This window comes from Cololabis saira, chromosome 2 (assembly GCF_033807715.1).
Source record: "Cololabis saira isolate AMF1-May2022 chromosome 2, fColSai1.1, whole genome shotgun sequence".
In the NCBI taxonomy this organism is placed as follows: domain Eukaryota; kingdom Metazoa; phylum Chordata; class Actinopteri; order Beloniformes; family Belonidae; genus Cololabis; species Cololabis saira.
Window position 1 is genome coordinate 46,376,843 of NC_084588.1, and position 18,121 is coordinate 46,394,963.

The 18,121-nt window shown below is 45.2% G+C and overlaps 1 protein-coding gene across 1 annotated transcript in view; it reads right to left on the reverse strand.

Moving 5' to 3' along the window:
* The window catches only part of LOC133464567 (SH3 and multiple ankyrin repeat domains protein 2-like), a 273,606-nt gene that overhangs the window by 29,923 nt on the left and 225,562 nt on the right, over positions 1-18,121 (reverse strand). Inside the window, 7 exon segments of the mRNA XM_061746624.1 lie at positions 1,382-1,686; positions 4,086-4,188; positions 6,341-6,453; positions 8,615-8,653; positions 12,267-12,290; positions 14,384-14,392; positions 14,496-14,576. Of these exon segments, the coding sequence (XP_061602608.1) occupies positions 1,382-1,686; positions 4,086-4,188; positions 6,341-6,453; positions 8,615-8,653; positions 12,267-12,290; positions 14,384-14,392; positions 14,496-14,576 (674 nt within the window).

Sequence of the window (18,121 nt, forward strand, 5' to 3'; positions counted from 1 at the left end):
AACCATTAAATATCACATTTTTCGCCAGGCCTGGCTTGTGTGCAAAATTTGGTGACTTTTGGGGCACGTTTAGGGGGGCAAAAAGGCCCTCATTTTGTCGGGAAAATAAAAAACGAGAAAAAAAACGAGGAAAACAATTCCTACAGATACAATAGGGTCTTCGCACTGTCAGTGCTCGGGCCCTAATAAAAAAAAGAAATAGAATATAACAGAAAATATGTGGGAGGAACCAAAAAAACCCATAAGGGCTTGTCGATGTCTCCTCCTATAATGAAACAAACAATATCTACGGAAATATGTAAAACATAGGACAACTAAGGAAAATAAGCTAAATTGCTAGAAAACTAAAACGGGAATCTAATTAGGGTTTGCAGAGAAGTACTGGAAATTAATGGTTAAGCTTTACTAACTTGGGCTAGTAAAAATGTTGTGATTTGTTTTTTGAAAGTATTTGTACTTGAGCATTCTCTAATATGGTGGTAAGATGTTCCAATAAAGAGGAAACTCTGAATCTAATTGAAAATTGGGAAAAAGTAGACCTGAAAAAGGTTGGATGGAGATTGTTTGCAGACCTATATTGAAGTGATGAATTTGGGAATTGAATTGAAATAAAGAATGAAAACAGGTTGGAAGTAGCTTGTGAATGGATTGATAGACAAAAAGACAAATCTGAAAAACATTTAGAGCAAAAATAGGGAGAATACTTAGGGAATGGAACAATGGGGTGGATCTAGTGAGTCTATTGCAGGGGTCGGCAACCCAAAATGTTGAAAGAGCGATATTGGACCAAAAACACAAAAAACAAATATGTCTGGAGCCGCAAAAAATGAAGTCTTGTATAAGCCTTAGAATGAACGCAACACATGTTGCATGTATTTATATTAGTTAGAACTGGGGGGAGATTTTTTTTTTCATTATGAACTTTGAGAAAAAAGTTGAAATGCCGAGAAAAAAGCCGAGATGTCGAGAAAAAAGTCGAAATGTCGAGAAAAAACTCGAAATGTCGAGAAAACAAGTCGAAATGTCGAGAAAAAAGTCAAACTTTCGAGAAAAAAGTTGAAATGTCGAGATTAAGAAGGAAAGGAAAAAGGAAGAAAAAAAGAGAAAAAAAGGAAAAAAAAGAAGAAAAAAGAAAAAAAGGAAAAAAAGAAGAAAAAAAAGAAAAAAGGAAAAAAAAGAAGAAAAAAAGGAAAAAGAAAAAAAAGAGAAAAAAAGGAAGAAAAAAAAAGGACTTTTTTTTTTAAAAAGCTCCAGGGAGCCATTAGGGCGGCGCTAAAGAGCCGCGGGTTGCCGAGCCCTGGTCTATTGGAAAATGTAATAATTTTGATCAAACGTTTTTGCAGGATAAAGATATATTTGACGTTGCTCTTGAAGGTACTACCTCGGAGTACGGGTTCTCCGGCACCGGCGTCCGGCCCCGCAACCGCGAGCTCTCGAAGTGTTCCGAGCTCTGTCGGAAGTAGCCACGCCGCAGCGTCCCCACGTCCGCCGCAGCTTTGGGCGAGTTCCGGGCGACGGCGTAGGTCTTGGGCGCCGCCGGCCCGGCGGGGGAGTTGTAGTTGGGCGGCGAGGGGGGGGAGATGGCCGGAGGGGGGGGGATGTCCTCCGAGGTGTCCGGCATCGACAGGCTGCGGGCGAACTTCAGCATCGGCGGCGTGAGGAAGCCCTGCTTATCGTCCTCCATGCCTGAGAGATGGAGCAGAGGGAGGAATTAACCCACGGCCGAAGGAAGACATCTGTTCTTACAAGAGTACCCCCCCCCCCCCCCCCCCCCTCCCCTCACACACACACGCACACACACACACACACACATACATACATACATACATACATACATACATACATACATACATACATACATACATACATACATACATACATACATACATACATACATACATACATACATACATACATACATACATACATACATACATACATACATACATACATAGACTCCAAAACTGTAGTCTGGGAACTATAGAGGGAATGTGCATGACGTCACAGATGCAACTTCACGGCGGGTTTCGCCCACTGAGTGTCAGAAAGATTGAGTGGCAGAAAGACTGAGTGGCAGAAAGAGTCAGCGTAGACTTTCAGTTTGCGCAACTGGAAAACATCTAAAATGGGAAAGAGCTGTTGTGCGATCGACTGAACAGATTTAGCAAGAAATCGGAGTTATCGTTTTACAGACTGCCGAAAAATAAGCTTAAGAGAGACAAATGGATCGCTGCCATTCACAGAAACAACTGGATTCCAGGCACCGAAACGTGGATTTGCGGTTCCCATTTTGTATCAGGTAATGTTGGATTTTTGGGCAGCTAACGTTAGACGGTCAAATCATAAAGTTCGGTGTCCTCATCACTTTAATTTCACCAACAAATCCTGCCTTGAAGACTTTTGTATGCCTTCAAGCTTTGCTTCATGTATTTCCCCGGCGTAGAAATGAAGTCCATATCAGGAAACTGGATTGGTGGCCAAATATTAATTTCCATGGACCACTGGTTCTTGGGGTAACTGTACCAAATATTAATGTCCATGGGCAGTGTAAACTTTCAGTTTTAACAACTGGAAAACATCTAAAATGGGAAAGAGTTGTTGTGTTCACACCTCCATCACAACTCTGTCACAACTCTGTCACACCTCCGTCTCACCTCCGTCATTCACACCTCCGTCACCCCTCCGTCACATCTTCATCACCTCTCCATCACACCTCCGTCTCACATACGTCACCCCTCCGTCTCACCTCCTTCACAACTCTGTCACACCTCCGTCATTCACACCTCCGTCACACCTCCATCACACCTCCATCACACCTTTGTCACACCTCCGTCACACCTCTGTCACACCTCCATCACACCTTTGTCACACCTCTTCCACCTCCTCCACCTCCGTCACACCTCTGTTACACCTCCGTTACACCTCCGTCACGCCTCAGTCATTCACACCTCCTCCACCTCTGTCACACCTCCGTCACACCTCCGTCATTCACACCTCCGTCATTCACACCTCTGTCACACCTCCTCCACCTCCGTCACACCTCCGTTACACCTCTGTCACACCTCTGTCACACATATACATCACACCTCTGTCACACCTTCACACCTCCGTCACACCTCCGTCATTCACACCTCCGTCATTCACACCTCCGTCATTCACACCTCCGTCATTCACACCTCCATCTTTGACACCTCTGTCACACCTCCTCCACCTCCGTCACACCTCCGTTATACCTCTGTCACACCTCCGTCACACATATACGTCACACCTCCGTCACACATATACGTCTCACCTCCTTCACACCTCCATCATTCACAGCTCCATCATTCACACCTCTGTCACACCTCCATCATTCACACCTCCGTCACACTTCTGTTACACCTCCGTCATTCACACCTTTGTCACACCTCCATCATTCACACCTCCGTCATTCACACCTCCTTCACACCCCCGTTATTTACACATCTGTCACACCTCTTCCACCTCCTCCACCTCCGTCACACCTCCGCTACACCTCTGTCACACCTCCGTCTCACATACGTCACAACTCTGTCACACTTCCATCACAGCTCTGTCATTCACACCTCCTCCACCTCTGTCACACCTCTGTTACCTGTGTCACACCTCCGTCACACCTCTGTCACACATCCGTCATTCACACCTCCGCCTCACATACGTCACACCTCCGTCATTCACACCTCCTCCACCTCCTCCACATCCGCCACACCTCCGTTACACCTCTGTCACACTTCCGTCTCACATACGTCACACCTCCGTCACACCTCCGTCACACCTCTGTCACACCTCCGTCACACCTCCGTCACACCTCCGTCACACCTCCGTCACACCTCTGTCACACTTCCGTCTCACATACGTCACACCTCCGTCACACCTCCGTCACACCTCTGTCACACCTTCGTCACACCTCCGTCACACCTCTGTCACACCTCCGTCACACCTCTGTCACACCTCCATCACACCTCCGTCACACCTCCGTCAAACCTCCGTCACACCTCTGTCACACCTCTTCCACCTCCATCACACCTCCGTCACACCTCTGTCACACCTCCTCCACCTCCACCTACCTATGGACTTCTGCTTCTTAATGGTTCCCTTCTCGGGGATCCCCAGGAAGGCAGGAACCGTGGGCGGCACCACCGCGACTCCCTGGCGGTCGTGATACATGGACTGGAAATCAGAATGTTGTCGTGACACACACAGAAACACGCTTTTCACGAGCCCTGTCACAAGCTAACTTCTAATATCACTAATGTTCACATGACCTGTTACACCGTTATTACTGGAGAGAAACCAAACAGAGAAAATCATGTGACCCTTCAGGCAGATTTACACCACGGTGGGGCCATGAAGGGCTGTAGCACCCTATAATGTAATAATTTCCTGAAAATGTAATAACGCCTGAAAATGTAATAAAATTTGCACTTAACTCAATCAAAAATGTAATAAAACCCAATGATGTAATAACTTCCCCAATAATGTAAAAAAATGTTATTACAATATCCGTCAGGATATTGTAATAACATTTTAACCGATAATGTAATACCTTATTACGTTATTGGGAATTTATTACATGGTACTCAAAGTCTGCAATTTAACCCAATAGTCATTCTGGTGTTTCAAATTCAGCGTATATAACATTCTTAGATACTTAAAACACAAAATGCAGAACTCTGGACTGAAAATGAACATATATATTACATTATTTGTCAAATATTACATTATCAGTTTTGGAAAAAAAAAAGACCCACCTGAAAATGTAATAAATTGCCAATAATGTAATAAGGTATTACATTATCAGTAAAAATGTTATTACAATATCAGTCAGGATATTTTATTACATTATTGGTGAAGTTATTACATTATTGGATTTTATTACATTTTCGGTTGAGTTAAGTGCAAATATTAATACATTTTCAGGCGTTATTCCATTTTCAGGAAATTATTACATTATAGGGTGCTACAGGGCTCAGAGAAATATCAAAAAACTAACAAAAGAAGAACCCAAGAGCTCAAACTCAGTCCCCAGACCTCACTGAGCATGTTGGATGTTAAAGTCCATGAAATCAGAGCAGCTGTAGGGTTCCTGGTGATGGAACCATCTACTGCTGGGGTGTCCAACCCGCGGCTCGCCAGCCACATTCGGCTCTTTGCCCGGTGTCATGCGGCAATTGCGACTTTATTTGATGGTGCAGTGAAAGTCACGTAGACACGTAGGAAGTGGGGGGCAAAATATGCTACGACTGGAATCGAACCCGCGTCGCTGTACAGGGGAAGGTTTACATAAGTTGCCTGCTCAAGTGTTGAGCTATACGGACGCTAGCTCATCTTGAATTTTGTGTGAGTAAAAAAATCCACTCTCAAAATGGCAGGGAAAAAATGCACGGCCAAAGGAAAATATGAAGATGAACACAAGACGTTTTTAACAGAGTGGGAGAGTTTAATATATATAATATACATTAAATATTAATATTTAAGCAATAGTCTACATTGCGACAGGCCGTGGTAAACGCTCATTATATCACAGCTGAGGGGCGTCTAAATATGAAAGAGGAATACACAATCTATTTTATGTAGTTTTTAATTAATCAGAAATATATATTATCCAGTAAAAATAGCCCCACTGTGGAAAACAATAGTCCCATCTCTCCAGATGTAGCTCCGCATTTCGTCTTTTTTTTCGGAGACAGGCACTCGTCAATCCATTCATCCATCGTTAGCTCCTCCCCGGAAATCAAAGATTACCGTGAACATGCCTAATTAATCGTTAACAAAAATAAAAAATAAACTTTAACACCAGCTACTTTTTGCTACCTGCTGTAACCGTCAAAAAATATGTAACAGTAAGTCGTTGTCATGGATACATTGTTGCTTCCCTGACGTGGAATGATATGCTGTGATAAGGCTTTAGAATAGAAGCCGTGGTATATGCTCATTATACCGCAGTTAACAGCCAATCAGATTGCAGGATTTCACCTTTCTGTTTTCTAATGGTATTTTTATGTCTCAGAGAGAGCAGGGAGTGAGGGATCATGGGTAGTTGATGTGGCTCTTTGCAGGAACACAGGAACCAATCGTGGCTCTGACTGGTTGGACACCCCTGATCTACTGAGAGTTCCTGCTGAAGGAACCTTCATTAGTTCCTGCTGCTGAAGCTACTGAATCCTGGGGATTTTACCCAGATGATTGTCTGTTTGGTTTCATCTTCAGCGGCTCGGTGATCAGATGATTGCTGTCCTTCTCTGCAGCTTTGACATTTATTCAATTTTAAAGATTTTTTTAAAGATTGCTTTTACGTCTCGCCATCGACGGAGGTTCTTACGTTCATGTCGGTGGGCGTGACAAGGCAGCGGCTAGAGGGGCGGGGCTTGATGGTGGCGATCTTGGTGTCCACCGGCGACGCCTTCTGGCCGAGAGTCATCTCCTCCACCTTGTCTGCAACGTAAAAACCCAGTCGTGATGTAGGGCGGCGACGGGGGGGGGGGGGGGGGGGGGGGGGGGGGGGCAGGGGGTGGGGCTTGAGCTGCAGGGGGCGGGGCCTGGTGGCAGGGGGTGGGGCGGAGCTCGCTTTATTTATTCTTTATTTCATTCATTAAAAGAAAAACAAAACAGTTCAATATAATTACAACAAATCTCTTTCCTTGAATGAAAGGGAACAGAAAGAAGACTAAGCTTATTTTATCTGTCCCTTTTTCCTAATAATAAAAAACAAAAACAAATTACAAATTATGCAATTAAAAAAAAACTTTCCAATAAACGTAATTTAAAAAAAACCCAGAAAACAAACAAAACCAAAACTACAACAAAGTTATAAAATAACACAAAATAGCTGTCGTCAAACACAGATAGTCGTATAAGGCTTGGTCGCCAAGTTGCCTTCTGGGCCATTTTGGCAGCGTTGTGAGTGTTAACAAACAGCAGTGTAGTAGCACCAAGTGAACAGACGGAATGAAAAGAAAAAATGTTAAAATGCCAGAAAGCAACTGGAATTTACCGGGATACCTTAAAGGAGCATGAGGCTCCTTTAAGAAATGAGACTCATTAGCGCCACCCTTCGCCACGACGGCCGTTGGGGGTACTGCAGCCAACAGTGAAGCCGGCACGGGAGAACGGGGAGAACGTGCATGCAGCGTCATGTGACGTCACATCCGCAGGACAGCGCGGAATTGCAGCACATTTTGCAGCACACAGCCTGTTCAAGGCAACGGAGAGATACGCTAGAGGGCTCATTCTTTTTGGTTTGGAACGCTTCATCTTACATTATTACTAGAAAACTTAAAACGTATACAAATTTTTTTCATAAATCCTGCCTCAAGCTCCTTTAAACAAGGAAGCCGGGGAGTGGTATATGGAGAAAATAATGATTATTAACGGTTTGGATCCATATGAAATCCTTACTAAAGAGTGGAGCTCCGACGAGGACTTACTGCCGCAGTTCTGCACAACCCACGTCTTTGGCTAGCTTGTTTGCGAGTGTTTGGCAGCTGCTTTGGTAAATGTTTGACTCACCATGTGGTTCAATAAATTAGTATAATAGTAAAACATACAGTACATGTTTTGTATTTCTTTTACTTTTTTCTTTTCTTTTTTTTTGACCGCTATATTATGCGGAAGAGGCTCCGAGGCGTGAGCAAAATTCTCGTTTTCCTCGTGGGATTATTTTTTTCCTCTGCAGCTACAAATAGAGTTAATATTTTTTCCTCAACAAACTAGTTTTATCGTCAGATAAATCTGGGGTTAATCGCACTGCAGAGAGCTGGCCAGCAACTGCGTTTAGCTGGAGAAGTGGGAATAAAACATGTGTGAATGATCCGACCCCGGTCTGTGTGAGAGTTTGTTTGGTTCTGCCTCCAAGCAGGAAAGCGGTGAAAAGTTAAACCATTAGCGATCTTTTCCCCACGTCTGTTATGTGTGGAGCTGCTGCACCCCACAACACAGCAACAGGTTACCATGGTTACAGAATAACGGAAAGTAACGATTACAAGTAAGACACAATGAAGAGGGAGCACGTCTGTACACAATGCGCAGTGGTCCGAAGAGCAGCTAAGCTAAGCTAAGGTAGCTTCCAACATGGCGGCTCCGCCAGCTGATGACGTCAAGACGACCAAGCCCTATTCTTTTTTGCTTAAAAAAAAAAAATATGACAATGGTGCTAAAAAGAGAGACTGGCAAACTGGCTTTTATTATTCTTTTAAATGTAATGTTTTGTTTGCATTCTTTGGCTTCTGTGTCCAGATTGTTCCATAAACTGATATCATTCACGCGGGGATGAGATGCGTCCAGCCTGGGAAGCCGTGCAAGCGCCTGCTAGCGCTAGCAGCTAGCCGACCCAGCAGCCCCAGCAGCCCCGGGTCTCGGGTCTCGGGTCGCCATGACAACAAGCCATGAACATGGATTCTGGCAAGTGTGCCGTTATCTTTGGATTTTTCCTCAGAAATGGCAGATTTGTCAGAGCGGAGCGTCCCGCCGGTGTGTGATGATGTCACATGCCCCGCCCCCCTCCCGGGCTACCGGTGTGTGATGATGTCACATGCCCCGCCCACCTGGCTACCTGGCCAGCAGGTGGAAAAGCTTCCATGCATTAAGGAGTGATTACTTAGAGTGACTTGGAAAACAATCCTCTTCTTCTGCACATCTACACACAGGGGAGAGGAGGGGGGGGGGGTCAGTGACCTCAACCACACACACACAAACACAGCAGGGACACGCACACACACACACGCACGTACACACGTACACACACACACACACACACACACACACACACACACACACACACACACACACACACACACACACACAAACACAAACACACACACACACACACACACACACACACACACACACACACACACACACACACACACACACACACACACAGACCGGACCGAGGCTGCAGCACACCCACAACATGCAGCACGGTCGCCATGGAAACATGTCTAAGTGAAACACTTCCTGGAATAAACCTCACACACAGACACACAGAAACACACACACACACACACACACACACACACACACACACATACACACACACACACACACACACACACACACACACACACACACACACACACACACACACACACACACACACACACACACACACACACACACACACACACACACACACACACACAGTCACCTGCGATGACAGAAAATACACATGAAAAAGCAAACAGGACAGTGAACCACTGAAACAGGAACAATATATATACATACTGTACATATATACACTGCTCAAAAAAAATTACAGGGACAGTTTTTTATCAGGGTATGGCATGAATTCAACTGCACTTTTCTGATAAGGTTTTGGTCAGGTACGTGGCAGCGGGGGCTGTTAATCAGTTTCAGCTGCATTGGTGTTGATGGAATTAACAACCGGTGCACTAGAGGCTCAACAACGAGACGGCCTCCAAAACAGGACTGGTTTTGCAGGTGGAGGCCATTTCAAGTTCCTCCCTCTTGATGTTTTTAAACTGTTTTTCCACAAGTGTTGGCTCTAGCTAAAGTCATTATCACAACTGGGAGCATGAGGCGATTTCTTAACCCTCCTGAAGTTGCGCAGATAGTCCAACTAACTCCCTCAGGATGGCACATCCATGCGTGCTGTTGCAAGAAGATTTGATGTGTCTCCCAGTACAATCTCCAGAGCACAGAGGAGATTCCAGGAGACAGGCAGTTACTCTAGGAGAGCTGGACAGGGCTGTAGACGGTCCTCATCCCATCAGCAGGACCGAGATCTGCTGCTCTGTGCAAGAAGGAACAGGGTGAGCTGCCCGAGCCCTACAGAATGACCTCCAGCAGGCTACTGGTGTGAACGTCTCTGCCCAAACAGTCAGAAACAGACTTCCCAAGGGCGGCCTCAGGCAGTGGGGGCTGCTGGTCTTTTAAGGAGGGGAAGCTAATTTTCGCCTTACATCATAAATTGTGTCTTTATTTGTATGTGAATTCTACCCTCCGTTCCGGCTGTGAATGCTTTGCAACGGTGGAGCGGCTACAGCAGCACCCGCTGCTAATTGGGGACAATAACTGTAGAGCAACAGAAGTCAGAGTCTCCAATAACACCAGTACAGTCTCCAATAACACCAGTACAGTCTTCAATAACACCAGTACAGTCTCAAGTAACACCAGTACAGTCTGCAAACACCGGTACAGTCTCCAATAACACCAGTACAGTCTCCAATAACACCAGTACAGTCTCAAGTAACACCAGTCCAGTCTCCAATAACACCAGTACAGTCTCCAATAACACCAGTACAGTCTCCAATAACACCAGTACAGTCTCTAATAACACCAGTACAGTCTCCAATAACACCAGTACAGTCTCCAAACACCAGTACAGTCTCCAGTAACACCAGTCCAGTCTCCAAACACCAGAAACAAGTTGCTGAGTGTGTCGCTTATCGTTTTAACAAAGACAAAAGTCATTACGAGGATTTCCGATCTCCGATCAACTCGGAATGACGGAATGAAGCTACAAAACTTCTCCAGCAGCGTTTATATCTCAAGATCGCTGATTCGCTCATTTCGCTGTCAATCAGAAAGGGATTCAGCCTCAGACAGATCATCCAATCATCATGCAGAAGCGCAGCGTTCAGGCCAGTCGAGGCCACGCCCACTGCCCCATAGACCTCCAGAGAAGCTTCAGATGGGCGGGACAAAACCCAGCATTTATCCAATGACGGTCTGTATGGCTGCAGTGGAACGACCCACTCCAGCTTCCCATAGACGCTGAGCTTCTGCTGTTACTGTGAAGCTGCAGGAATGAATGAGAAGAAAGTCGCGTCTGTGACCTGTGATAAGATTCTGAACTAAAGGTGATCACGTTCTAATGCATATATAGTCAAAGAAATGTAAACACAACAGTACATATTTGAACACTTATTTTTTTGAGATTTTAGAGGAAGCTGAGCTTCCCTTGCAGTCTTAGAGGAATCATCACTGGCCTCAGGGCACGACGTCCTGTAGTGCCCTGTGCTCACTGCTCAGCACCGCGGAGCTCGACTGGCATTTGTCATGGAGCACCAAAATTGGCAAGTCCGCCACTGGCGCCCTGTGCTTCTCACAGATGAGAGCAGGTTTACCCTGAGCACCTGTGATAGACGTGAACGGGTCTGGAGAAGCCAAGGAGAGCGCTATGCTGCCTGCAACATCATTCAGCATGACCGGTTGGGTGGTGGGTCAGTGATGGTCTGGGGAGGCATTTCCATGGAGGGACGAACAAACCTCTACAGGCTAGAGAACGGCAGTCTGACTGCAATTAGGTATCGGGATGAAATCCTTGCACCCGTGGCCAGACCCTACGCTGGTGCAGGTTCCTCCTGATCCACGACAATGCCCGGCCTCATGCGGCAAGAGTATGCAGACAGTATCTGGAGGATGAAGGAATTGACACAATTGAACAGCCCTCACGATCACCTGATCTAAACCCGAGAGAACACCTCTGGGACATAATGTTTCGTCCATCAGATGCCACCAGGTTGCTCCTCAGACTTTACTGGAGCTCACTGATGCCCTTAGACAGATCTGGGAGGACATCCCACAAGACACCATCCGTCGTCTCATTAGGAGCATGCCACAATGTTGTCAAGCATGCACACAAGCACGTGGGGGCCACACAAGATATTGAAAATAATTTTGAGTTGCAGAAATTGAGTTTAGGCAAAATGGACGAGCCTGCCACAACATTTTTTCACTTTGATTTTTTGGGTTTCTATATACTGAGCCCTCTGTAGGCTGAAAACTTTTATTTCCATCAAAAGATGTGGCATCCTTTTGTTCCTAAGACATTAAACTGTCCATATCAGTATAGATATCCAACATTTTTTTTCACCATTGAAATCTGATGTGTTTTCAAAGTGTTCCTTTAATGGTTTTGAGCAGTGTATATAAATAAATAAATAAATAAATAAATATACATTTTATATATATATAAATGTATTTATTTATATGTACATACCTATATACACACACATATATACATATATATATATATATATATATATATATATATATATATATATATATATATATATATATATATATATATATTTATTTATTTATTATATATATTTATATGTACATACCTATATACACACACACATATATTAGTTGCCCGTGGGCAGGTGGGGGGGGCATAGGGGGCGATGTGGGGGGTGATGGGGGGGTGATGGGGGGGTCATGGAGGACGGCAGTCAGACGGCAGTCAGACGGAGTCAGACGGAGTGATGCCCGCAGCAACTTACCACCTTTCTTTTTCCTCAGAGTGGCTGAAGAAGTGAAGGAGAGACAATCCTGAGTCTTCAAACACAAACAATAGATGTAGAACCCACCGGGTCATAGACCTGAGAGAACCGACCCGGGTCAACGATCCGGTAGAACCCACCCAGATAGAGGAACTGGAGGATCTTGACCCTAGTGGTCGGTAGAGGAACTACAACTATTCTTACTTAAGTGTTGCTTCAACATGGAATATTGGACGTTGTTGTTGTTTTGGTAGTTTTGGTATTGGAGTACGTTGTTTTGTTTATTTGGGTAGTTTTGGTATCGGAATACATTGTTTTGGTAGTTTTGGTATCGGAATACGTTATTTTGGGAGTTTTTGTATCGGAGCAAGTTGTTTTGGTAGTTTTGGTATGGGAGTACGTTCGGAGTATGTTGTTTTGGTAGTTTTGGTATCGGAGTACGTTGTTTTTGGGGTACGTTGTTTTGTTTTTTTTGGTATTCGGTTTCGGTTACACACCAGACAAATCAAACCAGGTGCGAAAACAATCTGAGCTGTTTCAAACGGAAAGTCTGCAGGTGTGAACGCACCTGAGATTGTAGAGCACCTGAGATCGTAGAGCAATCGTAGAGCACCTGAGATCGTAGAGCACCTGAGATCATAGAGCACCTGAGATCATAGAGCACCTAAGATCGTAGAGCAATCGTAGAGCACCTGAGACCGTAGAGCGCCTGAGATCGTAGAACACCTGAGATCATAGAGCACCTAAGATCGTAGAGCAATCGTAGAACACCTGAGATCGCAGAGCACTTGAGATCGTAGCCCAGACCCTGAAGTCACGTGACGCTGTCATTTATCCACCGCTGCTGTGGATCTAGTTTCAGCTCTAGAACGTGTTTGTGTACTTTTAGAGAAATGTTCTAGGTCTTATTTTATTGATACAACACTCACTTGAGAAAAGTGTTTTTAACGGCAGCCTTCCTCCAACTAAACTATTGAGACACGTGTCCCACATGCGTCCTCCGTCCTCGCTTCCTTTCCTCGTTCCCTCCCTCGCTCTGATCTCGCCTCTGAATCGCTGCCTGTCCAGTTTGTCGGAGACTGTTAGGCTGATGCAGCTCTAACGTGAGGCTGGAAGATCCCTGAAGACAACAGAACAGAAACACTTCCACACTATCATCACATCGGCCAGTAACTCGCTTTACTCACTCGGTCATTTTGGTAGTTTTGGCATCGGAATACGTTGTTTTGGTATCAGAGTATGTTGTTTTGGTAGGTTTGTTATCGGAGTACATTGTTTTGGTTATTTTAGTAGTTTTGGTATCGGAGTACATTGTTTTGGTTATTTTGGTAGTTTTGGTATCAGAGTACGTTGTTTTGGTAGTTTTGGTATCGGAGTACATTGTTTTGGTTATTTTAGAAGTTTTGGTATCGGAATACGTTGTTTTGGTAGTTTTGGTGTCGGAGTACGTTGTTTTGGTAGTTTTGGTATCGGAGTACATTGTTTTGGTTATTTTGGTAGTTTTGGTATTGGAACACGTTGTTTTAGTAGTTTTGGTATCGGAGTACGTTGTTTTGGTTATTTTGGTAGTTTTGGTATCGGAATACATTGTTTTGGTAGTTTTGGTATTGGAATACGTTGTTTTGGTAGTTTTGGTAGTTTTGGTATCGGAGTACGTTGTTTTGGTAGTTTTGGTATTGGAATACATTGTTTTGGTAGTTTTTTGTAGTTTTGGTATCGGAGTATGTTGTTTTTGTATCGCTTCCTTTCCTCGTTCCCTCCCTCGCTCTGATCTCTGAATCGCTGCCTGTCCAGTTTGTCTGAGACTGTTAGGCTGATGCAGCTCTAATGCGAGGCTGGAAGATCCCCGAAGACAACAGAACAGAAACGCTTCCACACTATCATCACATTGGCCCGGTAACTCGCTCCTCGCGGCGGCGGCTCGCTGGTGCGGGTTCCGGGAGCTCGAGTCCTTCATGCATGATGGCCAGTAAAGGGAAGGAGATGAGGGGGGAAGGAGAAGCACTTTTCTTCTTTCATTAAAGTCAAACACAAGCAAGAGGAAGAGCCAAAGCCTCATTCAGCCGCTGCAAGCCGGCGGTTGTTGCATTCAGGAGGTGGTGGTTCGGAGCTCTTACCTTTATCCACTACGGTCCGGAGGGTAAGGGTTAGAGGGAGGAAGCAGAGGAGACGCTGTTAGACTCGGCGGCCTGATGCCGGTACTGGGAACGTGAAGGAAGAGGTTCTTACCCAGTTCCTCCAGCTCGGAGGTCATGGACTTGGAGCGCATGGACAGAGCCGTGGTGGGGGCTCGCTTTGGGGGGGGCGGAGCTGAGGAATAACACAGAGGAAGAGAGCTGTCAATCACACCAAGCAAAGACTTTGTATCTGACACTGTGATGGAAAACTTTACGCAAGAGTATCAGGGCCAGGCAGGAGAAAAATAAAAATAATATTTTAGAGGAGGAAGATTCTTTTTTCATTATGCACTTCGAGAAAAAAGTCGAAATGTTGAGAAAAAAGTCAAAAGTTCGTGAAATAAAGTTGAAGTACAATTTCGAGAAAAAAATCAAAATGTTGAGAAAAAAGTCAAAATTTCGTGAATAAAGTTGAAATGTTGAGAAAAAAGTCAAAATTTCGTGAATAAAGTTGAAATGTTGAGAAAAAAGTCGAAATTTCAATTGTATTCAACATTAATCTCGAAATTTCTAACTTTTGTGCACAAAGTGCACAAAAAAAAATCTTCCCCTTTCAAATATGTTTTCTCCTGCCTGGCCCTGATACTCTTCCATAAAAACTTAGTCGTGGCCACTTGATTAAACCCAAACTGCCAGAGCAGCAAAATTTATCCTCGGCCCGATTAAGTGTCCAGACTGATAGATTAACACTGACCTTAAAGATGTTTCTGTCTACTTGACCCGTAAGAATGAATCATCCTTTGTGCGTTAAAATCCTTCTGCTTCCTCTGTTTCTTTTTTTTATACACTCCTATCTTTTATTTGGAAAAGCCTTGATTTCACAGATGCAGATTTCCATAGCGTCAAAATGTAATTTTGTACATTGTCCCTGACACAAATAAACTTAATAAATAAATAAACAACTTTTCCATTCCGCAAATTTCATATAAATATTCCTATCCATTCATCTATAGTGGGGGGTTCAGGTTTTAACCACCTCCTTGGAACAGCTTTTCTGCTCGCTGCTTCCATCGTCATCCTGCATCCAGACCCTCATGTAGGTTCTGACCTGTTTACATGCAACTGTTTATTTAAATCTACTGAAATCTGGATCATCTCTCAAGTCTGATTCTTGGTCACTTGGACGCTCAGTTTCAGTCCAGTTATTCACCTGGTTGGAAAGAACCTGTTAAAGAGGTTTGATGTTTTTTTCCACAACAGACACAATCTATGATGAAGTCAAAAATAAATGCTACAGGTTTGCTCTAACGCGAGTATGGGGTTGTTTCTCCGACGTGGAGGCGGAGGCTGCCTCTCCATGAGTCGAAACACAACTCTTTCTGCTAAAAACATGATCATAAATATAATTTTAAATTCTCTCATGAGATCACCGTTGAGGGAAACTCCAGCCCTCATCGTCGCTCGCTGCCTGACTTCATTCTCCGTCCCAACTCCAGCCCTCATGCAGGTTCAGCTGCTCGTATCCTCCACCTCGGCCACTACCCAGAGTTCCACAGGGGACGGTAGGACCGCAGACCCCCCAGCAGACCCGGTCTCAGCCCCCCCCTAACCCCAACCCTAACGCTAACCCTAACCCTAACCCTACCCCCCCACAACAGACCGCAGACCCCCCAGCAGACCCAGTCTCAGCCCCCCCCACAACAGAGTCCACATCAGCCCGAGGGGTCGGTAGATCCTCTGATCCTCCTGCAGATCTCCTGCTCCAACCTCCTATCACTCAAGAACAAGACCTGGACGTCCAGAACCGCCATCGCTAACCGCTAACCCCAACCCTAACCCTAAACCTAGCCCAAGCCCTGACCGCAAACCACTAACGGCTAACCCTAACCCTAACCCCCCTGGAGAGGACGTTCAGAACCGCCATTGCTAACTGCTAACCGCTAGCCCTAACCACAAACCCTAACCCTAGCCCTAGCCCTAACCGCTAATCCGACTACACTCATAAGGGGTACCCAGTTACCTTGATACATCATACAGCACATCTCATGACAAAACTCTGAAACCAACTCAGAGGTACCACACCATACGCCACTGACAAAGTACTTTAGTGCATACGGATCTCAAACAGGATGTACGATGGAGAGTGCAACACTACCTTCAGCAATCTCTGGAATCGCTAACGAGCGTAGGAGGCAGAAGCGTATTGGTTCCCCTCAGGGGGCCGTAATCACTAACCTAACCCTCCTGGAGAGGACGTTCAGAAACGCCATCGCTAACCGCTAGCCCTAAACACTAACCCTAGCCCTAACCCTAACCCTAGCCCTACTGGAGAGGACGTTAAGAATCGCCATCGCTAACCGCTAACCGCTAACCCTAACCACTAACCCCTAACCTTAGCCCTAATCCAAACCGCTAACCCTAACCCTCCTGGAGAGGACATTCAGAACCGGCATCGCTAACCGCCAACCACTAACCACTAACCCTAATCCTAACCCTAGCCCTAACCGCTAACCCTAACCACTAACCCTAACCTTAACCCTAGCCCTAACCGGTAGCCCTTCAGTAAGATGACTGAATGCTTGTATAGTCCTGAAAAAATATCCAGAAAGACGAGAGAATGCCCTTATATACCTTAACAAGACATCCGGAAAGACCCCTGAATGCCTGTAAAGTCCTGAAAAACACAGCGATAGATCATTTAATGCTTGTATAGTCCTGAAAATCATTCTTGAAGACCCCTGAATGCCTGTGTAGTCATGAAAAACACCCTTCAAGATGACTAAATGCCTGTCTAGTCGATGAAAAGACCCCATAAAATCCCAACGCTGGTCTGGTGTCTGGCTAGTTGGTGCTGGAGGAAACCCAAGAAGCCAGGTCTGAGTTACAAGGACAGGAAAATTTAGGACGAGTCCCTGCTTTAAGCTCAGATTTAACTTTGTCCATTATGGCATCTTCAGCACGGCTGGATAAAACCAATTAACCACGATTGTTCCTGGATACGATAAACGTCAGTCTGGACATGATTAACAGTAACCCTGGTGACTGATCTGAACAGCTGCTGGGTTTCAGCCTTTAAAAGCTCAGTTTTAAAGAAAGAGTGTAATAGTGAAATAAGGCCGTGTTATTTTTGTTGTTTGCTCTCTGAAGTCGGAGTAAGTAATGTTCATCGCTGCCTCTGAGGGATTTTATTACATAACGCATCATCCGTCAGCTGCTCCGCTGCTGCTGCCGCTGGAGTTTCAGCTCTGGAGGTTGAGCTGATGGAAGAATCCAGCAGAAACACACATCCTCACACCCTGGAACCTCCTGCCAGGTGAACAGCTGCTCCGCACATGGACCTCTAGAACATCTACAACCTCTAGAATCTCTACAAACTCTACAACCTCTACAACAGGGGTGTCCAACCCGCGGCTCACGAGCCGCATGCAGCTCTTTTCCTGGTGTCTCTTGCGACTTTATTTGATGGTGCAGTGAAAGACAAACACGTAGGAAGTGGGGGGCAAAATATCCCGCGACTGGAATCGAACCCGCGTCGCTGTACAGGGGAAGGTTTACATAAGTCGCCTGCTCAACCTGTTGAACTATATGGGCGCTAGTGCTCGTGTTGAATTTTGTGTTTGTGACGCAAATAATCCCCTCTCAAAATGGCAGGAAGAAATGCAAGTCATCGCGACAGGCCGTGGTATACGCTCATTATATCACACCTGAAGGGCGTCTCCGGCACGACGCCAAGTGATG